General features: G+C 66.0%; 1 protein-coding gene and 1 long non-coding RNA gene across 5 annotated transcripts; one reads left to right on the top strand and one right to left on the bottom strand.

Annotated features, from left to right (window-relative positions):
* The first annotated feature begins 732 nt into the window (after positions 1 to 732).
* TRPM5 (transient receptor potential cation channel subfamily M member 5) lies at positions 733 to 19902 on the top strand. 4 transcript variants are annotated; one of them, XM_074371474.1, is made up of 26 exons: positions 733 to 777; positions 3652 to 3719; positions 3990 to 4116; positions 4548 to 4728; positions 5365 to 5531; positions 5984 to 6167; positions 7372 to 7436; positions 7542 to 7733; positions 8037 to 8139; positions 9421 to 9539; positions 9856 to 10179; positions 10244 to 10384; positions 10469 to 10592; positions 10998 to 11143; positions 12221 to 12333; positions 12576 to 12650; positions 12919 to 13000; positions 13099 to 13217; positions 13392 to 13524; positions 13610 to 13784; positions 16745 to 16898; positions 17427 to 17608; positions 17765 to 17897; positions 18520 to 18592; positions 18910 to 18976; positions 19371 to 19902. In XM_074371474.1, the coding sequence occupies exons 1-26, from the start codon at positions 748 to 750 to the stop codon at positions 19475 to 19477; spliced, it is 3384 nt and encodes a 1127-aa protein (XP_074227575.1). In that variant the 5' UTR covers positions 733 to 747; the 3' UTR covers positions 19478 to 19902. The 4 variants fall into 4 exon arrangements, with proteins under 4 accessions (XP_074227575.1, XP_074227573.1, XP_074227574.1 ...); XM_074371472.1 differs by having other exon boundaries at positions 12742 to 13000; XM_074371473.1 differs by having other exon boundaries at positions 12558 to 12650.
* On the bottom strand, positions 9018 to 10999 carry LOC141578800 (uncharacterized). Its single transcript, XR_012509481.1, has 2 exons — positions 10529 to 10999; positions 9018 to 10291 (listed from the first exon to the last, which is right to left on the bottom strand). It is a non-coding gene; the product is annotated as an uncharacterized LOC141578800 (long non-coding RNA).
* Positions 19903 to 20645: the final 743 nt, after the last annotated feature.

The following is a 20645-nucleotide window of genomic DNA, read 5'->3' as shown; positions in this document are numbered from 1 at the left end:
GGCCCCCCACCATCCCCCGAGCTCAGGGGATGAGGGGCCCCTGGGAGGGGGTCCAGGGTCTCTGGGGAGAGGCGCACAGACGTGTCATCCAGGCTCTGCTCTCTTTGTCTTACCACAAGTTCTCAGGAGCTGGGCTGCCGATCCTCATTGTTCGGAGCAACCAAGGCCTAGAGTTAGGGAGCCTGAGGGCTTGCAGCATGGGAGCCAGGGCCCTGTGCCGTCCCGGCCCTGTGCCACCCTGTCCTGCCCCTGGTGGAAGGGACAGTGTCCGAGCAGGACCTGCAGTGCTGACAGCCTGATGGCTAGTGTAGCCAGGCCACCCTTCCAGGACAGCACACCCCGGGGGCCTACACCTCTCAGCTTTGTGGGGCCCTAGGAGGGGAGGGGGCCACACACAGGGGTCAGCCGTCCCCACTTGCTGGAGAGGTAAACTCAGGCTCTCTGGGAAGGTGAGACACGCCGGGGAGCGACGCAGGTGCCCCAGGTGCAGCCCGCGGAAGGAGCGCCCTCTATCGAGTCCTCGACACCGGGCCGCCGGTTGTGCCAAAGAGGCCACTGGGCCCCCCAGGCCGGGGGAAGGCTGTGGGCCTCTGGGCCTGGCCGGGCTGAGACCAGGTGGTGCCCAGTGCTGGTCACGGCATTGGCTGCCCAGGTGCCAGACGTGGTGGGCGGGGAGAAGGGCGGGAGAGCTGGCTGGCAGGTGCCAGGCTGTGGGCACCTCCACCCAGCTTCTTGGCCAGCAGCAGCATGTCGGGTCCCCAGGGAGGAAGCAAGCAGGTAGGTGCCCCAGCCGCCAGCCCCCGGGCAGGCGCCCCTCCCTGGGCCACATTCCTGCCCCTGCCTCAGTTTCCTTTGGATCGTGGAGAGAGCCCTGCCTTCCTGGGGCCACAGAGGGATGGTCCCTCTGGTTGAGGCAGGGGCGTTTGGGAAGCCAGGGCTGGGGTGGGTCTGGGCAGGCAGCATGGCCCCACGGTCCTGGGGGCCGGACCAGGGGAGTCTGTCCTCCCTGGAGTCAGGGGGGCTGCAGGCCTGACCGCTGGCCTGCTGAGCCTGGGCCCCTCGGGTGCCTGTTCCTCGTCACTGCCGTCTCCCACATCGCAGGGAGCAGGATGGGGGCTGAGAGTCCGAGGGGCTCACCCAAGTCACACGGCCCAGGGAGAGGCTGGGCTGGGACCCCCAGGGACTGGCTGCCCAGCAACACCTGTGCTGGGGCTGTTTCCTTGGCGAACTTGGACTAGGGTGGCCGTCTGCCCCCCGAGGAAGCCCCCCCAGTGTCTTTGGGGCTGAGGCTGGAGACGCTGCCTCCATTCTCCCTGCTGGGAGCCATGGGGTAGGGTGCCAGCGGGGGTTACGGAGGACAGCCGGCTGCTCAGGCCCCCACCTCCTCCAGCCACAGGCACTGAGGGACCCGGACACCTGTTCATGCAAATCCCGCCGTTTGCATGTCCTACCCACTTGTGGCCCCATTTGCCTGGTGTCTGGCACAGGGCCACCCCGGCACTCGGCATGGCACCCAAATGCCCCCCGGGCTCCCTGGGGTGGGAAACCAGGGGCCCAGGGCTTCAAGACATGGGGTAGGGGGGTGGTTGTGGCCCCGCCCGCTGAGGGCCACCTGTACCCGGTCAGTGAGGAAACAGGCGGCGTGGGCCCTGGGTGGCGGCAGGGGCCACCCGCCCCAGCAGAGCAAGCCTGAGCACGTCCGTGTCTTCCAGGCCTCCAAACCCCACACCCGACGCATACCCTGGGCAAGGGGGCTCATCCCACTGCGGGGGTGACAGGGCCCTGTGAGGAGTGAGGGCCACCACCACGGCCCCCCAAATTCACACCCACCCAGAACCTTGGAACTAGGGTCTTTGCAGAAGCAATTAGCTAAGATGAGGTCACAGTGGGATAGGGTGAGCCCCTAATCCAGTGATGGTGTCCTTATAAGGAGAGGGACATTTGGACAGGGGACGTGAAGACAGAGGCAGAGAGTGGGGTGGTGGAGACACAGCACAGGGTGGCCTGGGGACCCGAAGCTGGAAGAGGCAGGAAGGACCCTGCCCTGGGCCCTCAGGAGGGAGTGTGACCTGCGACACCGTGACTGGGGATTTCTGGCCTCAGAACCATGGGAGATGGATTCCTGTGGTTTTAAGACGTCCAGTGGCTGGTTGGTTGTTACCGCAGTCCCTGGACACTCACACCGTTATCAGCCCAGCGCGTGGCAGAGGGGAGGTGCGAGCGTTTGCAGAGGCCCGAGCCCAGGCCAGGTCCAGCTGCCCTGGGCTGTGGTCACCTGCAGGTCCCCCCACCCACCCCCGTACCTGGGCAGGGCCAGGCCTGAGGCTCTTGGTACCCAGGGTGTCAGGCACAGAACTGGGGGTGGGGCGGGATGCAAATCCTGCCACTGCCCCCCACCCCCAGAGCAGGGAGTGCAGGGGGCGGGATCTGAATGCAGCCTTTCCAAGCTGGTGGTGACTGGTTTTTCATACTGGAGGCTGGTGTCTGGGGACAAGGCCTGGGTGTTGGGGGGAAGACGTGGGTGTCCTGGGGCTTAGGACAAGTGGCTTCGAACAACAGGAATGGATGCCCTCCCTGCTCTGGAGGCCAGAAGTCTGGCGTCACGGGGTCACAGGGCCATGTGCCCTCCAGAGGCTGTGAGGGAGGGCTGCTTCCTGCCTCTTCCAGCTTCTGGGGCCCAGGCGTCCCGGCTCGTCTCCGCCTCCCCATTCTGCCCCCGTCTTCACATGGTTTCTTCCCTCTTCTTCTGAGGACCCTTGGGTCATTGGATCAGGGCCCATCCTAATGGCCTCATCTTCACTCCATCACGTCCGCAGAGAGCTCATTCCCACAAAAGGCAGGTTCGCAGATACCAGGACTTAGGACTTGGCCACGTCATTTTGGGGGACCCAGTGGGAGGTGCCCTGCCCACCTCCCGCCGACCACTCCTGTGTACACAGGTGTCCGTCTCTAGGAGACAGCGGCCGGCCTGGCCCCAGGGACACAAGCGGACTCACTCTCCCCTCACGAAGGGCCCCGCCCGCCAGGCGCCGCCCAGGGCGCCTCCCGGGAGGCGGGCGGGGGGGCTGCCCGGGGAGAAGACGGGAAATTCCTCCGTCCAAGGGGGAGCGGCCGACAGCCTGATGGACCGGGTGGCGGGGAGACAGCTTCACAGGGTGGGCCTCTCGGGTCTCCTGAGGCTCTGAGGGGAACTTTGCTCCCCGTGTGGGTGCCGGGTTCTGGGGGGCGGGGGCAGGAGCCAGACGGCTGGCAGCCGCCAGCAGTGGGTCCGGGAGGCGCTGGGGGGCTTGGGCAGGCTGGTGGGACCCCGCTCATTGTCACATGGGCCAGTCCTGGGACCCCAGCCCTCAAGTCTCTGACATGTGGAGTGGGGCGAACGTGCCATCACCCCGGGCATGCGGGTGGCGCTAGGCTGGGGTGAGGTGGGAACTCAGTAAGAAGGTCCCTGGAGGCGGCGAGCATGCAGGGAGGGGAAGAGCCTTCCCGTTCGGAGCCGCCTCGACCCCCCGGTTCCCCTGCACCTGTACCCCGGCCTCCCCTTCTCCCCTGCCTGCCCGTCTCCTCCCAGGCACTAGGCCCACCCAGGGTCCCCGCCCCTGTCCTGGGGCGGGTGGGCTGCAAGACCTCCACCAGGGCTCTTGGGTTTTCCAGGACCCCTCCTGCCAAAGCCTTCGCAGAAGTGGTGCCGGGAATGTCCCGTTCGTGGTGCCCGGGGAGGGGTGAGTAGCGGGCTCAGGGGTCAGGCAGAGGGGCCGCGATGCATCGTCCATCCCCCACCCCAGGGCTGAGGAAGCTCCGGCAACTAAACAGGAGCTTGAAGAGGGCCAAGCAGACAGACAGACGGGAGAGACGGAGCCGCAGGGGTGGGGCCGCAGGCGGGCCGGCTTCTTGGAGGGCACATCTCCGCCAGCACGGTGGCTGGGGCGAGGGGCAGGAAGGGAGGAAGGGCTGGCCTCTCGTGCCCTCAGGAGAGGACTCTGTCCCTGCAGAGTGGACCCCATGCAAGGTGCCGGGGACACTTGTCCTGGCAGCCCCGGGGATCCTGGAGACAGGCAGGGGCCAGGTCTGTGCCGGGGTGAGATCGAATTTGGAGGGTCTGGGAAGAAGCGAGGCAAGGTAAGAGGCTGCCCCTCCCTGGCCCTGCCGAGGCCCGGCCCCGCACCCTGGTGACCGGCCGCCACGTGCTCACGAAACCCCTGAGCCCCATTTCCTCCCCTGCACCTTGAGCACTGGTGCCTGCTCTCCCCGGGCCGCGCTCTCTCTGACGGGCCTGTTCAGAGCCCCCAGGTGGGCAGGATTTTGGAGCTGGCAGCTCCCTCTGGCCCCTGCCTCCTACCCTCATGTACAGCGGGTCCAGAACATGGGATACGAGGCCTAGACTGGGGTGGGAATGCTCGGGTCACACAGCTGGGCAAGACAGGACCTCCGGCTGCGGCTCGTCCCCATTGCCTGGTGCCCAGGGCCTCTCTTACCAAGGTCCCCTGTGGTCAGTGCACTGTGCCTGCCCCAAACCCCGCCCTGAGACCGCTGGTCACCCTGCCCTGCAGTTTGTGAAGGTGCCCAGCGGCATGGCGCCCTCGGTGCTCTTTGACCTCCTGCTGGCTGAGTGGCACCTGCCGGCCCCCAACCTGGTTGTGTCGCTGGTGGGCGAGGAGCGGCCTTTCACCATGAAGTCCTGGCTGCGGGACGTCCTGCGGAAGGGGCTGGTGAAGGCGGCTCAGAGCACAGGTGGGGCCCAGCTGCGGGCCAGGGCCCCCGCGGCCCCCGAACCCGTGCTGTCCTTTGGCCACGGTCCCCATGGTTGCCCTCCCTTCGTGGCTGGCAGTGGGAGCAGCTCCTGGGGATACAGCAGAGGGGCTGAGGGGCCCCCAGGCCCAGAGCCTCCCCCAGGAGGACCCGACCACACTGTGCCTCGCCCCTCTCCTTGTGGGGCCCGCCAGCCTCAGCCAGACACCCGGGGCAGTGACAATTTCTATACCCCGCTGCCCACATGGGCCTCTATGGTGGGAGCAATCTGGCCCACCAGTCACCGGGGCCAGAGTCAAGTTACTGGGCTCTGTCTTCAGGCCAGCTGGGCCTTCAGAAAAGCCAGCCAGGGATGTGGGGCTTCAGAGCCCTCCGCCCGCAGAAATGATGGTGCGAAAGAACAAAAGGCTGATGACCCAGACTGGGCTGAGGGCTCTGTGATTTGGACCTGGACTGGGTCCTGATCCAGCAGGGGAACTGGACAGAATCATGGCCTGTTCTGTCCGGACGGCCCCTGGCGGGCCATCTCCCAGCAGACGCCCTGCCGGCAGGCGGGATCCTGGGCGGCAGCCGGGCAGGACCTGGGACTGCGGGCACAGTGAGCCCCCATGCCCCCAGGTGCCTGGATCCTGACCAGCGCGCTCCGCGTGGGCCTCGCGCGGCACGTTGGGCAGGCTGTGCGCGACCACTCACTGGCCAGCACGTCCACCAAGTCTCGCGTGGTGGCCATCGGCATCGCCTCGCTGGGCCGTGTGCTGCACCGTCGGGTTCTGGACGATGCCCAGGTTAGCGCCCAGAAGAGGGGTGAGGGGGAGGGGAAGAGGAGGAGGAGGGAGAGCAGGGGGAGGAGGCGGAGCCTGGAGCCCAGTGCCCAGCACCCAGCACACGGCCAGCAGGTGGCAGCATCGCCCAGCATCACAGCTTCAGGAGGGGCTGTCAGGCTCCCAGCCAGCACAGACCTGGGATGGGGGACTTGGGCTCCAAGGACTCCACACAGGATCAGTGCCCAAATGCCCAGCTTGGCCACCGACCCTGGACATGTGGCATCTACTCTCAACTGGGGGAGAGGCCTAAGGCCAGTCCAGAGGAGGCCCAGGCAGCCCGTGAGAGGAGCCCTGGGTTCTGTCTAGAGGGTCTCCTCCCTGCACCTGCCCCTGGGCCCCTGGCACCAGCTGCCCAGCCCTCCCTCTGTCTGGGGGAGGGGGCCCAGGTCTCACAGTGCGCCTGGGGGACCCAGGAGGACAGCCTGGTCCACTACCCCATGGACGAAGGTGGCGGCCAGGGCCCCCTCTGCTCCCTGGACAACAACCACGCCTACTTCATCCTGGTGGAGCCGGGGCCCCCTGGGAAAGGCGACGGGCCCACGGAGCTGCGGCTAAGGCTGGAGAGGCACATCTCGGAGCAGAGGACCTGCCATGGGGGTGAGGCCCTGCCGGCTGCCCGGGAGGCCGCCAGGGAGCACGGCGGCACGTGTGTGGGCAGGGCTGGAAGGACCTCCAGGGCGGCCAGGGAAGGGCATTCCAGGCTGAAGGCACTGAGGGTGCTAGAGTGTTGAGACCTGGGCCATTTGGGGGCCTGGTGTGGGGAGCTGTGGCCAGGGCAATGGGGGCGCATCTGGGGGGAGTAGCCCTGCCAGGCGGTGACATTTCCGTCAGGAGGCAGAGAGGTTGCAGGTCTGTGCCCAGTGGGGCTCCCCTACCCAGAGGCTCTGGGTGTGGTCCCGGGCTTTGGGAAGATGAGATAGCTTTGCAAGTTCTAAGAGGCCTGTTTCCCACCACCAGCCATGAGGTATGAGCCACCAGGGGGCAGTGTTGCCCGAGGAATGGGCACCACTGTGACCAGTGGCCGGCTTGAAAGCTGGACTTGCCCTTGGACTGGAGCACAACTAATATTTATAAACAAGATATCTAATTGCTTATGATATTTATAAACAATATGAACTATTTGTCAACTTAGGGTTCTTTAAAAATGAAAACACAACCAAAGCCACACAGATGCGGTTCCGTGACCTGCGCACCCTGCCTGTCCTCAGCATTCAAGCAGGAGGTGCCTTTGGAGGCGCCTTCCAGGGTGGGGTGGTCCCGCCTGCCCCGGGTCCTCCCTGGGCCGTTTGCCCAGCTCCGCCCACACTGCAGGCCAGGCAGGTCCAGGCTTCTCTGAGGGGCTTCACATCTGAAGTCTCATTTCCGGTTTGCTTGGGAAAGAAACTGACCAGTGACCCTCCTTTGCATCCTCGATGTGCTCCATGGGTCTCCGATGACCTGGCGGTGCCGTCAGCAGAGCTCTCTGTCCTGATGGGGAGAGATGCCGGGCACTCAGACAGTGGCTGGTGTGGCCAGGGACCAAATGGCCAACATCACTTACGTTACCTTCCCATTTAAATAGCCACAAAGTGGCCATATCAGATGGTGGGGTGTGGGGCTGGGGTCTCTGTCCCTGGCGATGGGGCAGCCTGGAGCCCACACTTCACTAGAAAAAGCCTCTAGCTGGAATTTGCCCAGAAGCATGGCAGGATGGTGGTCTGAGGCTCGGGGCAGGGGAGGAGTCACCGCCCAGGTTGGCTCCCAGGGTCTCCACTCGGCCTGCCGAGCACCTGGGTGGACCTCCCTCGTGCTCCATCCGCAGGCACCAGCAGCATTGAGATCCCCGTCCTCTGTCTGCTGGTCAACGGTGACCCCAGCACCCTGGAGGTAGGGCCAGGTGGCAGGTGGGGGCCCCCTGAGGGCCTGCCCCTCCGGGACAGGTTCCGTGCCTGGAGCTGCTCAGGGTCGGCCCTTCCTCCCCGCCCGCCTCAGAGGATTTCCAGGGCTGTGGAGCAGGCCGCCCCGTGGCTGATCCTGGCGGGCTCAGGGGGCATCGCTGACGTGCTCGCTGCCCTGATGAACCAGCCCCACCTCCTGGTGCCCCAGGTAGCTGAGAAGCAGTTTAAAGAGAAGTTCCCAAGTGAGCACTTCTCCTGGGAGGACATCGTGCGCTGGACAGAGCTGGTATGAGCCGCCCGGACGGAGACTGCAGTTAGGGAGGTCGAGGCCCTTGTCCCTGCTCCCTGCAGTGCCATCTCTGTGCCCAGCCCCTCTTGCTGCAAGCCCCCAGGCTCACCCCCGCCCGCTCAGGCCCTCGCAGAGCGGAGGCCCCTCGGAGCGGAGCCCCAGTCTGTGGATGGGGCTGCCCTGGGCCCAGCGGGCGCGGGTGGACAGGGAGGCGGGCTTGCCTTCTCACGGGGGGACACAGCATCACATGCCACACACCCTGCGGGGGCCTCTTCAGGGCCTTTGTCCTGTGTCCCCCAGCTGCAGAACATCACCTCCCACCCGCACCTGCTGACCGTGCATGACTTCGAGCAGGAGGGCTCCGAGGAACTGGACACCGTCATCCTCAAGGCACTGGTGAAAGGTGAGGGCCTGTCTGCTGGCCTGCTGGGAGGCCTTCACCCCAAGCCCAGGGCTTTGTGCCCAGTAAAGGGCGGCTCCCACACCCTGCCCCAGCCTGGGCCTGGGCCTCCTGGGGGCCTGCACCTGGGGCAGGGCCACCACTCGGGGGCTGACAGTGGCCGGGACAGCTGGGACGGCCACACTCTGCTCTGTTTGTGTGTGTGTGTGTGTGTGTGTGTGTGTGTGTGTACCAGTCAGTGCTGGCCTTGGCGTCACATGTAACAAAACTGGGGCAACACAGAGACCACCAAGGCCTCCGTGCAAGGATGACGTGCAAATCCATGAGACAGTCCGTATTTGGCACGTTTTACATTAGATACATTTTATCACAGTTTTGAAGACTACTTTAAGCGTTCCATTCAGTGGGTTTAGTATTTTCACAAGGGTGTGAAGCCTTTACCACTGACTCCAGAGCATGTTCATCACCCCACAGACCCCCGTTAGTCACTCCCCACGTCCCCCAGCCCCGGGCAACTGCTGAACTACTGCCTGTCTCTATGGATTTGGCTAGTCAGGGCACTTCCTATGCATGGGACCACGCACGACGTGGCCTTGGGGTCTGACTTCTCTTGCTGAGCACGAGGTTTTGGGGTCATCTCCTTCGTCGCCTGGGTCAGGGCCTCGCTGCTTTTTAAGGCTGAGTATAGCCCACCTTTTGTCTCCCTCTTTCCCTGTTGATGGACGCTTGGCTTGTCCCCACTTTTTGGCTGTCAATCGATGTGCTTCTTTTCCTTTTTTTAAATAATTCTTGTTTTCTATTGAAGTGTAGTCAATCTACAGTGTTAGTAGTACAGGAGTCCAGCAAAGCGATTCAGTTATACATGTACATACACATATACATAGTGAAATGAAAATCATATATATTTTCCAGAGTCTCTGCCATTACAGCTCTCAATGTGTTTCTTACTGGACACAGACACTTACTCAGGGGCTGACTGCTGGCCACGGACACAGGCCCAGGCAGGAAGAGGGACACACTTGAGGGCGGGGCTCCTCCAGATAGGCTGCCTTCTCCCTCCCCTACTCTGCTCATCCCTGGGGCCCCACTGGGGTCCTGATGCTCCCAGCATCGGCCCCAGGGGTCTTGCGATGTCTTGTGCCTCCCGCCATCACCCAGAGGTGCTAACGAGGCCACCGTTCCAGCTGCCATGTGTCTAGGAGATGCACCTCAAGGGACCTGGTGCCCACCGGCTCGGTTGGCTCCTGGCTTTGCCCTCATGCCCTCCATCTGCTCTGCCTGCAGCCTGTAAGAGTCACAGCCAGGAGGCACAGGATTACCTGGATGAGCTGAAGCTGGCCATGGCCTGGGACCACGTGGACATCGCCAAGAACGAGATCTTCAATGGGGACGTGGAGTGGAAGGTGGTGGCCTGACTCTGGCCAGCACTGGGCAGCGGCTGTGTCGAGGGTCTGGGGGCAGGTGGTGTCCTGAGGGCCACTGGCCAGGTCCATTCTGGCCCAGCTGGGCCATGGGGGTCAGGGGAGGCCAGGGCACCTCATGGAGGCGACCTCACTCATTGGCTCCCCAAGGCAGGATGGGCTGAACTACTGTGGGTGGTGGGCTGGGCCCAGCCGAGAGGGACAGGCTGTGTCCCCAGGAGCTGGGGGTCTGTGCCGGCCCTCCTGGTGGTCACCCCGCTCCCCGGCTCCCTCTCACCCTCCCCCTGGTGTGGCCCAGTCCCGCGACCTGGAGGAGGTGCTGATGGACGCGCTGGTGAGCAACAAGCCCGAGTTCGTGCGCCTCTTCGTGGACAACGGCGCCGACGTGGCCGACTTCCTGACCTATGGGCGCCTGGAGCAGCTCTACCGCTGCATCCCCCCCAGGAGCCTGCTCTTCGACCTGCTGCAGCGCAAGCACGAGGAGGGCCGGCTGACGCTGGCCGGCCTGGGCTCCCAGCAGGCCCGGGAGCTGCCCGCCGGGCCGCCCGCCTTCTCTCTGCACGAGGTGTCCCGCGTGCTCAAGGACTTCCTGCACGATGCCTGCCGCGGGCTCTACCAGGTGGTGAGTGAGGCCGTTGAGGGGCAGGCGGGGACCCCCGCTGCAGGCTGACGTCCCTGTCCTCCAGGAGAGGGCCCCGGCCAGGCGGCCCATGGGCCAGAAGTGGCTGCTGGACCTGAACCAGAGAAGCGAGAACCCCTGGAGGGACCTGTTCCTGTGGGCCGTGCTGCTGAGTCGCCATGAGATGGCCACCTACTTCTGGGCCATGGTGAGCGGCTATCCGGAGGGGTCCTGGGTGGTCCCCAGGGAAGGGTGGGGAGGCGGGCCGGCCTCCTCAGACCCCGTCTCCCAGGGCCAGGAAGGGGTGGCAGCAGCCCTGGCCGCCTGCAAGATCCTCAAAGAGATGTCCCACCTGGAGACGGAGGCCGAGGCGGGCCGCACCCAGCGCGAGGCCAAGTACGAGCAGCTGGCCCTGGGTGAGCCACTGGCGGCAGTCAGGCTGGCTGACGTGGCGGGCGTCTGGGTGGCCTTGTGCTCCACTGGGCCCGTGGGCTCCAGCCAGGGGAGGAGGTGGGCCCAAAACGCCTAACAGAGGGGCCGACGGGCCCGGGTGATGGCTTTGCAGCTCCAGGCCTCAGGCACGCACTGGGCCCTGAGGCCGGGCGGGGACCCTTGGGGAGAGGGAGGCGCCCACGGCCCTGGCGGGGGAGGCCGGGCGGGGACGGCCAGCCTCCACGTGGCACGCAGGCCCGGCTGGCCCCTCCCCGGCCTCACCAGCCCCCTGGGAGGTGGGCACAGGGCAAGCGCCCGGCCCGAGGCGGGGGGGGGGGGGCCGGGCGGGGCCGGGCGTTGGCACCGTGGCAGCGGCGCGCCCTCGGCAGACCTGTTCTCCGAGTGCTACGGCAGCAGCGAGGAGCGCGCCTTCGCCCTGCTGGTGCGCCGGAACCGCGGCTGGAGCAGGACCACCTGCCTGCACCTGGCCGCCGAGGCCGACACCAAGGCCTTCTTCGCTCACGATGGCGTGCAGGTGAGCGGCCGCCTCGGGGAGGGCTGGTGGGGGCGAGGCGGGTGGCACGTCGCCGAGCCAAGCTGGGGTCCACTCGCCCGCGCGCAGGGAAGCCAGTCTACTGACCCCGGGTTATGGTGAAGGAAGGCTCAGCGTTGACTGCAGGTGCCAAGCAAGGAGTCAGGGAAGCTAGTGTTCGAAGGGCCCGAACCCCCTATCCCGAAGGCTGAAGACAGCGTGAGGGAGGGGGGTCGTGGGGTGCATGCTCAGCCCGTGGACATTCTTCTGATTGGCTGGTGGAGAGGGAATCGGGGGTCAGCATCACCAGCCCTCTGGTTCCAGCCGGTCCGGGGTCCCCGTGCTGGTGAGCAGCACACAGTTAGCTTCTTCCACCTGGCGGGGGTTCAGTAGCTGCAAAACAGCTCCAAGGACGTGGCTCAGAATAGTATCTGCAGCCCCTGAGGAGGAATTCAAGGCCCTTGACTCTGTTTAATGGCTGAGCTATTATAATTGTGTCTTGCTGGCCTGTTTTCCTTTCCGCATTTTCTCACTGCTCTGATTAACTTTACTCTTTGGACCGTGGGGGAGGCCTAGGAGGCCAAAGTTTTCCACAAACAAGAGGCAGGTGGAGGACACGGGGGAGGAGGTCTGTTCCGGGAAGGCCCCGTCAGGTCTTGCTCGGTGACAGGCAGACAGGAGGGGCCCAGCTGACCTCCCTCACTCCCTCCCCTGGCCGGCAGCTGTCCCGCTTCGCTGCCCGCATCTCGGCTGTGTAGGGTGGGGGCCCGGGAGGGGCTGCTGCATTCCGGGAAGGCACCCGCCCAGCTCCCTCTGCCCGCCACTCTTCCCACTTGCCCCTTTCTCCACCTCTGGTCTCCGCAGAAACGCCACTTCCTCAGCTATGCCCTTCCCCATCCCCGCCCCCGAGCCTGGTGTCCCCCCATGGAACGTTCTTCCCCACTGGGATGGAGGCTGCGGGGCTTTGGGAGGCAGGGCCAGGGTGGGGGATGCTTTGGCCAAAGCTTGCCAGGCAGGCCTGGTACACAGTGGGGCGAAGGTGTGGAGATGGGGGGGTCCACAGCCCTGCCTTTATTTCAGGCCTTCCTGACCAAGATCTGGTGGGGGGACATGGCCTCTGGCACGCCCGTCCTGCGGCTGCTGGGCGCCTTCCTCTGCCCGGCCCTCGTCTACACCAACCTCATCACCTTCAGGTCCGTCAGCCGGCTTGCCAGAGCCACTGGGGGCCCTGGGCATGCTGGTGCTGGTGGCGGCATGTCCGGGTCCCCCGAGTCCAGCATCCCTGTGGCCCTATGCCCACCTCCACCTGTGTCCCTTCTCAGTGCGTCCAGCACCGCCTTTGCTGGCCGGGCGCTCGGACCAAGTGCATGCCTTTGGGTGCCCTTCCCATGGCCCTGAGGGTCCCTTGTGCTCCCAGTGAGGAGGCCTCCCTCAGGACAGGACTGGAGGACCTGCAGGAGCTGGACAGCCTGGACACGGAGAAGAGCCTGCTCTGCCGCCCGGGCAGCCGGTGAGGGCCCAGAGGACGGTGGGCAGAGGCGAGGCTCCGGGGGCCTGGGCCGCCCACCTCACCCCTGGCCGTGGCCCCCTCCGTGGCGCAGGGTGGCGGAGCTGGCTGAGGCGCCGAGGACTCGGAGTGGCCGAGGCCCCCGGGCGGCCTTCCTGCTCACGCGCTGGCGGAAGTTCTGGGGGGCGCCCGTGACCGTGTTTCTGGGCAACGTGGCCATGTACTTCACCTTCCTCTTCCTGTTCGCCCACGTGCTGCTGGTGGACTTCAGGCCGCCTCCCCAGGGGCCGTCAGGGCCCGAGATCGCCCTGTACTTCTGGGTCTTCACGCTGGTGCTGGAGGAGATCCGGCAGGTGGGTGGTGGGCCCGGCCCGCCGAGCCCCACTCCCTGCCGCTCACGGCCTGGTCTGGGTGGGGGTGTCCCCAGCGAGGACTGTCCCGCCCCCACCAGGGCTTCTTCACTGACGAGGACACGCACCTGTTGAAGAAGTTCACGCTCTACGTGGAGGACAACTGGAACAAGTGTGACATGGCGGCCATCTTCCTGTTCATCGTCGGTGTCACCTGCAGGTGTGTGGGGCCCAGAGGCCTTGGGGGGCCAGCCGGGGGCCTGGGGGCAGGGTGGACTCACTCTGGCCTCAGAAATCCCATGCGTCCCCGGCCCCCGGGGCTGTGTGTCCTGGGGGGGGCCCCCTTACCCCTCCGGCCCCTGTAGCCGTCCGGCCTGCCGTCCCCCGCCCCCAGGATGCTGCCCTCGGTGTTCGAGGCTGGCCGCACCGTCCTCGCCATCGACTTCATGGTGTTCACGCTCCGGCTCATCCACATCTTCGCCATCCACAAGCAGCTGGGCCCCAAGATCATCATCGTGGAGCGGATGGTGAGCCCCGCCCAGGGCTGGGGGCACCACGGCCCCCCGGCCAGGCGGCTGCTGATGCTTCTCTCCCCCCAACCCCCCTGTGGAGATGAAGGACGTCTTTTTCTTCCTCTTCTTCCTGAGCGTGTGGCTGGTGGCCTACGGCGTGACCACCCAGGCGCTGCTGCACCCCCACGACGGCCGCCTCGAGTGGATCTTCCGCCGCGTGCTCTACCGGCCGTACCTGCAGATCTTTGGACAGATCCCACTGGACGAGATCGATGGTCAGCGCACGCCGGGCGCCGGGCCAGGGGCTCCTCTGTGCCACTTTGCAGTAGGACCCCCACCCCAGGGTGTAGTGAACCGAGGCCAGTCCATGGAAGTTCCTAAGGCCCTGGACATGTGGCCCCTGAGAGGGGCCTTTGGGAGTCATGTGAGATCCTGGCTTGGTGCTAGCTGAGAGCAGGGACGTCCCTGAGGCCCGTGCACCTGCCCGGGGCCAGGGCCAGCCAGGGTACAGCTCCAGGCTGGCGTGTGTCAGTTGTGGAGGCCCCAGCCTTGGGCCCCAGGCTGGAGACTGAGACACCAGGAGGGGAGAGGCGGCCGACGGAGAGGGCAGCCTGGCAGGGAGGCCGGGGACAGGCTTCGCCAGGTGGAGGGACAGGTTGGCACTACGGACGCAGAGGGGAACATGCCAGTCCACCCCTGGGGTCTGGGCTCCTCCGGCTGGCCCCCTGCTGGGCAGCAGGGCTCCCTGCCTCCCCTGTGTACTCACTGGCCCCACACCCAGCCCCTGACCTGCCTGCCGGAAAGGTCACTCAGCTGGGAGGCCACTCCTGGTGGCATCCTTGTTTTCTGGGGGGACCCACCCAACAGGGGTATATGTGGCCTGTCTGAGGGTGTGAGTGTCTGCAGGGCGGCCCCTGCTCGGGGCTGGGGCTGGTGGCTGGTGGCAGCTCGGAGAACTTTCCACGACAAGTCAGCACAGCGTGGAAGGCAGAGTGGTTCAGTGGTGGGGACTCGGGGAGACCTGGGGTGGGGGTGGGACACCTGTGCAGGCCCTGAGCTGCTGGGGTTCAGTGAGGAGGAGAGGGGACCAGCCCTCAAGGAAGGTGAGCCAGCAGCCAGGGCCCAGTGTTAGGCCTGGGCCAGCAGCCCCACGGGGCCCTCCTGGGGTGGGGAGCCGGGGTGGAGGAATCATTCACCAGGGCCGGTGTCAGACTGAGGCCACCGGGGCCCACAGGGCGATCACGGGCACGCTGTCGCTGAGGCCTGACCGAGGCCACTGCAGTTAATGGGGTCAGGTCAGCGCCCACGACCTGGTAAATATTTGCCAATGGGATGAGGACGTGACTGAAGCAAACAGGCCAGCAGGATGGGGAGGGGGCCGTGCGGTCACGGAAATTGCCTCCTAATTGGGTTGGCTGTTCTGCAGGCCCATTTCCTCGGCTGTTTTCTCAGCACCACCCCCTCCACCCCCGTGCCATGTTCAGTGTTTGCTTATCCACGGGCATCAGTTTTCAGTTTTCCAGTCTATTAATTTAACCAGAACCTGCCTGCCCTCCAGCGCCTCCCACCCTCACCATATGGCCCCTGCTGGGAAATGTGCCGTGACCCCTACACTGCCCGCGTCCCCAGGAGGAGGGGAGTGAGGCAAGCACCCTCAGGACCAGGCAGGGGTGTGGGGGTTGCTGGTATGGGGGAACGCTGGTGTGGCACACCTGGGCAGGACAGAGGGAGTGCAGACTCCCAGGGGTCCAAGCCTGAAGCACCCCTGTGGCTGCCAGACTAAGTCCCACAGTGGAAAGTCTGTGATCAGGGCCAGGCCGGGGCCAGCTCCCCGAGGGTCCCGGGCAGTTCCCTTTCCCTGCTGGCCTCTCAGGGTGACCCCCCCAGCCTGGCTGCTCTGTGTGAGCCCACCATGCTGCGGGGTGGGAGAGGGGGAAGGCAGGCCCCCAGCCTGTGTCCGGTCCTGGTCCCGGTCCCGTGGGCCGCCCTGCCCCCTGTCTGCACACAAGCCTGTGGGAGCGGGGCTGAGCATCCACGCGGAGCTCCTGCTCTGGGCTCCAGGCCCCAAGGACAACTTATTTCCCAGCCGGGCCTGGTGGCGCCTTTGAGAGTCACAGGGGAGACACAGGGATCTCGTTACCATGAGCCGGACAGATTTACTGCTTCACAAACACCCTTCCAGGCCTGGCCCCGGCCCGCCTCTAGGGGCTCTGGAGGGAGAGCGGAAGGTCACAGAGTCAGGCGGGCGGCGGCAGGGTACGTGTGGAACACACTCAGGACGGCCTGCCCGGGGACGCAGGCACGCGCGGAGACGGAGATGAGAGCCCCGTGCCACCCGGACTCAGTCACAGCACGAAGCCTGGGAGGGGCCCTCACAGCAGGAGTCCAATGTGCAGGCGTGTGCGTGGGTCCACACACACACACACACACACACACACACACACGCACACACTCTGCCAGTGGAGGGCAGCAACCAGGGCCACAAGTCCCCTCCTGCTGGAGAGGCGCCCCGCACTCTGGGCCCCCCATCCCACCTGCTCCCTACCCCGGCTTCCACCTGCACCTTCCTCCTTGCTCCTGGGGCGGCTGGGGGTCCAGGGCTGAGCCACCTGAGCCTTGCAGGGATGGAGGCAAGAGCTGGGGCCCGCGGGGCCCTAAGGGATGCTGGCCTGGTGCGAGGAGGAGCTCAGACCAGGGCGCTCACTGCCGCCGCGCCCCAACCAGAAACCAGAGCGTGCTTCGGGCAGCTCGCCCACTGTGCCTGCGGCAACAGGCGTGGAGGGTGGTCCGGCTCCCTGCGCTCTGGAAATGGGGCAGACTTGCCCCCAGCTGAGTCCTGTGGCTGGAATTAGTGCTTTAAAGGCCCTGAGAAGTCCTGCAGGAGACACTCCACCAGCAACCCCTAAACCTGCTTTGAGCAGAGCCTTGTGGTGGGGGTTGGGGGGTGACCTACGAAGCAACCAGCAGAAACCGGCGTCCTCCAGGCAGGCCTCCAGAGCTTGCAGCCCTGGCCATGACCTCGGCCCGGCAGAGGTGGGGAGGTGGGACCAGCACCATCAGGCCGACCATGGGGACAGGGGTGTCCTGCAACAGGGACTTTGAGTGCTAAGGCCAGCTGGGAAACCACAGATCTGTTCGCCCAACCGGCCCTCTGTCCCGGGGCGGCCTCGACCCCAGGACAAAGCTCTGGGCCCCTGAGGGCACTTGCACTCAGCTCGCGCTCCCCCCCACCTAGAAGCCCGCGTGAACTGCTCCGTGCACCCCCTGCTCCTGGAGGACTCGCCCTCCTGCCCCAACCTCTACGCCAACTGGCTGGTCATCCTCCTGCTGGTCACCTTCCTGCTGGTCACCAACGTGCTGCTCATGAACCTACTCATCGCCATGTTCAGGTGCCCGCTGTGCCCCTGCTCTGTCCACGTGGGGGCTTGGTGATCCCGGCAACCAATGCCCTTGGTTCCAGCAGCCCCTGGCCCAGACCTGCTGGCCCCTCCGCCCCCAGAAGGGGCTGAGACCTGTGCCGGTAGAGGCCTGGATGTGGGGTGTCAACCCAAAACATTGGCTCCCCTTCGGGTGGGCCTGGAGTGCAGGCAGAGGGAGGGGAGGGCACCGAGGAAGTGGTGCAGGGCAGGCAGGTGGGTGAGCGTGCGTGGTGGTGGTGGTGATGGTGATGGTGGGGGGTGATTCCTTCCCGAGCGCCCGCCCCACCGCCGCCCTCCTCCCTGCCACCTCTGCTCCCAGAGGTCGGCCCGGGTCTGCGAAGGCTGCAGCAGAAGGGGCCATGGACGACCCTGGATGAGCGAGGCCCACTCTAGACACAGCCCACAGAGAGAAACCACAGGAGGTGGGGGCTCCTCCGGGTTCGCAGACGGGGCAGGGACATGGGGCTGGTGCCCACCGCCGCCCACGCCCGTCCGCAGCTACACGTTCCAGGTGGTGCAGGGCAACGCGGACACGTTCTGGAAGTTCCAACGCTACCACCTCATTGCGGAGTACCAGGAGCGGCCCGCCCTGGCGCCTCCCTTCATCGTCCTGAGCCACCTGAGCCTGGTGCTCAAGAGGGTCTCCCGGAAGCAGGCTGAGCAGAAGCGGGCACGCCTGGGTGAGGCCTGGCGCAGGGCGCGGCGCGGGGGCGGGGGCGGGGCCCCGAGGGCCCCGCAGCTGGGCCGGCTCTGCCCGCCACCTCGCGCCTGCTGCGGGGGGGGGCGCCTTCTGCCCGGCCCGGGCTCTGCCCCTGAGGCTGCCCCGGCCTTCCCAGAGAGGGACCTGCCGGAGCCCCTGGACCAGAAGATGGTCACCTGGGAGGCAGTTCAGAAGGAGAACTTCCTGAGCAAGACGGAGAAGCGGAGGAAGGACAGCGGGGAGGAGCTGCTGCGGAAGACGGCGCACAGGTGCGCGGCGGGGGCGCGGAGCCCAGGGCGCTGCTCAGGGTGGACGCAGGTGGCCCTGCAGGGTGCAGGGAGGTGCCGGCCAGCTGGTGCAGGGCCCGCCTCCTGAGGGCAGCACCCTCGAGCTGGTGGACACTGGGACCTTTGTCAGGGTCACTGTTGGGCTCAGGCTGACTTCAAGCTGCATGGGGCCCTCTCATGTCACAGGATCCGAGCTGGGCCAACAGGGGCAGGGACGTGGCTCCGCACGCAGCCTCCCGGCCCCGCTCAGGGCTCTCTGGGGCCTGGCCTGCCCGGCGTCTGGGGAACGCGGGCCAATACTCGTGGTGTCCCTCCCGCTCTCGGGTCCTGGGCTGGAAAGCCCCCTTGCTCCTCCTCTCTAGCCCTCCCTGCAGACCCAGGTTCCTGCCTGCCTGCCCCTACTGCTGGAGAGGCCCCGCCCCCACTGTGCCCTGCACCCAGCCCCCAGGGTCCAGAGCACCCTTAACTCAGGCACCCACAGAGGCTCAGTGACCCCACACCCACCCGAAGGGCCTGGGCAATGGGATGGGGGAGGACGGGAAGGACCTCCAAACAGGGACGCCCCTGCCACCAGCGGCCTGCTGCCCACTTGCTTCTGCCACAGGGTGAACTCAGTAGCCAAGTACCTCGCGGGGCTGAGAGAGCAAGAAAAGCGGGTCAAGCGTCTGGAGTCACAGGTAGGCGGGCAAACCAGAGCGCCCTCCTGTGGCGGGCAGGGGCCTAGCGCCAGCTCAGCAGGCAAGCTGGGGCGGGGAGGAGGAGCTGGGGGCTCAGTACTAGTTCCCCCTCCCTGATGGGGAGACCCTGCCACTCTGCCAGTCTCGGGGGGTGAGAGTCCTCAACTTAAGACCCCTCCCCGTCCACTCCCCACACACCGTGCTGGAGCCACCCAGCCACCAGAGGGCAGCGGGGGCCCTGGCAGGGGAGGGGCGTGGATGGGGAGGGGTCTCTGCGCCGCTGTCCTGAGGGCGGGGCTCGGCCTCTCCTCCCCCAGGTCAACTACTGCACGGTGCTCCTCTCCTCCATGGCCGATGTGCTGGCCAGGGGCAGCGCCTACTGGAGTAAGTGCATCTGTCCCCAGGTGTCCTGGGGGGCTCGAGGGCAGGGGAGCACGAGGGACTGGGCTGTGTCCCCTGCCTTCTTCTAGGCCTCTGCTTCCGTCCTGTCCTGGGAAAGGACAGGCCCAGGGCTCTGCTGGCCCTTGGCTGGCCAAAGTTCTCAGGGTGGGGCAGGTGTCCCTCTGACGAAGCCTACCAACTTGGCTGGGGCGCGAGGCTGCGGCCACTCTGACGACGCCTGGGGCTCTGACTGGCCCCCTACTGGGCTGCCTACCCGGCCCTGCCCCCAGCCAGGGCTACCATGTTGCACGCTCGCCTCCTAGCAGCCTACCTCCCTCTTCCCTGGGCTGCCCCCCGGGCACCCAGAAGCTGAGGAGGCGCCTCCCTTCCCCACCAGACCCTCGGAACTTCGGCGGTGGGAGCCCACAGGCCCCGGCTGAACACGGAGGGGGCCCAGGCAGCAGGGAGCACCCAGAGGCTGGCTGGCCACCCTTGAATACCTGAGCCTCTTGGACTGTCAGCACACGGCCCACCTCTCCCAGAGCCCCAGGCCCGTGGTAGGCCTGGAGCTTAGCTGGTCATCCTGGGCCCCATGGACATGCCAACCTCCCCCCGCCTCCAGTGGAGCCCCCACCCCCCACCAGCGGGACATGGCTCTTGTGCCATTGTTAAAAGGAACAGCTCCTGGCCCTGCCTGGCATTTTCCGGGACGTCCCTCGGCCTGGGAGAGCAGTGGTGTGTGGCGGGCCATCTTCCTAGTGGGCAGAAGCCCCGGATCCTGTCCAGAAGCAGCCAGCCTGGGCCAGGAGAGCAGACACTCACTGAGCACCTGCCGGGGGCCCCTCTTGCCAGGCGGGGAACTGCCCCGGGGCCTACACTGTCCTCCACCCAACCCGCGGTGCCGCTAAGAGACTGATCTTTTTCTGAAATGCTAGTATTCTGTCCTTTGAGATCCAGGGCTGGGCAGTCACTGTGCATGTCGGTGGCCACCCTACACGCCTCCAACAGCTCACACAGCGTGTGCATGACTGTCCAGCCTGGGCAGTGGCCGTGGGACACTGCCCCCAAGAGGACCTGCTTCCACTGCCACCCAAAGCTGCTTTATCTTAAATAGACCCTGGAAAACACACGCACACCTTGGCTGCAGCCCGAGGCCAGAGTGCTCCCTGGCATGGCTGGGAGGCCCCAGTTCAGTAAAGCACAGGGGGCCGGAGGGTTTTCCTACCCTGTGGGGACGGAGTCTGGGCTCCTGCACTCCCCCTAGCTGGACAAGCCGGGCTGGTCTCTCCCTTCCTTGGGGACCTCGAGTCCTGGGGAAGGGACAGCAGGGGCAGGGCCGGCCAGGGAGTTCAGCGGGAGGCTGGCTGACCCCTAAGTCCCACCACCAGTTACAGGAGAGCTGTGCCTGTTCCCATCTGCCTGCCCGGCACCCTGAGGGGATCGTCCTCGCTACCCTGCACACGGCAGCTCAGCAGGCCTGGTGATGTGGTCGCAGGACACAGGTCATCTTGACGCACAGCCCAGGCAGGATAAAGCCGAGGGCCAAGCTTGGCCACAGCGGGAGAGGGCACACACCTGGCAGCCACCACCCCGCCCCGGCTCACTCTGCCTCCTCGGACCTGTTACATCCACACCCTGAGATCCCAGCCCTGTGGTCTGCAGGCCCGTCGAA

The sequence above is a fragment of the Camelus bactrianus genome, chromosome 10 (genome assembly GCF_048773025.1).
Source record: "Camelus bactrianus isolate YW-2024 breed Bactrian camel chromosome 10, ASM4877302v1, whole genome shotgun sequence".
Lineage (NCBI taxonomy): Eukaryota > Metazoa > Chordata > Mammalia > Artiodactyla > Camelidae > Camelus > Camelus bactrianus.
Note: the sequence above shows the minus strand (reverse complement) of the source record. Positions and strands in the feature narration are given on the sequence as shown.

Bases quoted from the DNA above. Each gene is read 5' to 3' on its own strand.
- TRPM5 (XM_074371471.1), top strand. From the start codon at position 748: ATGTCGGGTCCCCAGGGAGGAAGCAAGCAG. The intron at 4,117-4,547 runs GTAAGAGGCTGC...CCTGCCCTGCAG, and splicing joins CTGGGAAGAAGCGAGGCAAG to TTTGTGAAGGTGCCCAGCGG. The intron at 13,001-13,098 runs GTGGGTGGTGGG...CGCCCCCACCAG, and splicing joins TGCTGGAGGAGATCCGGCAG to GGCTTCTTCACTGACGAGGA.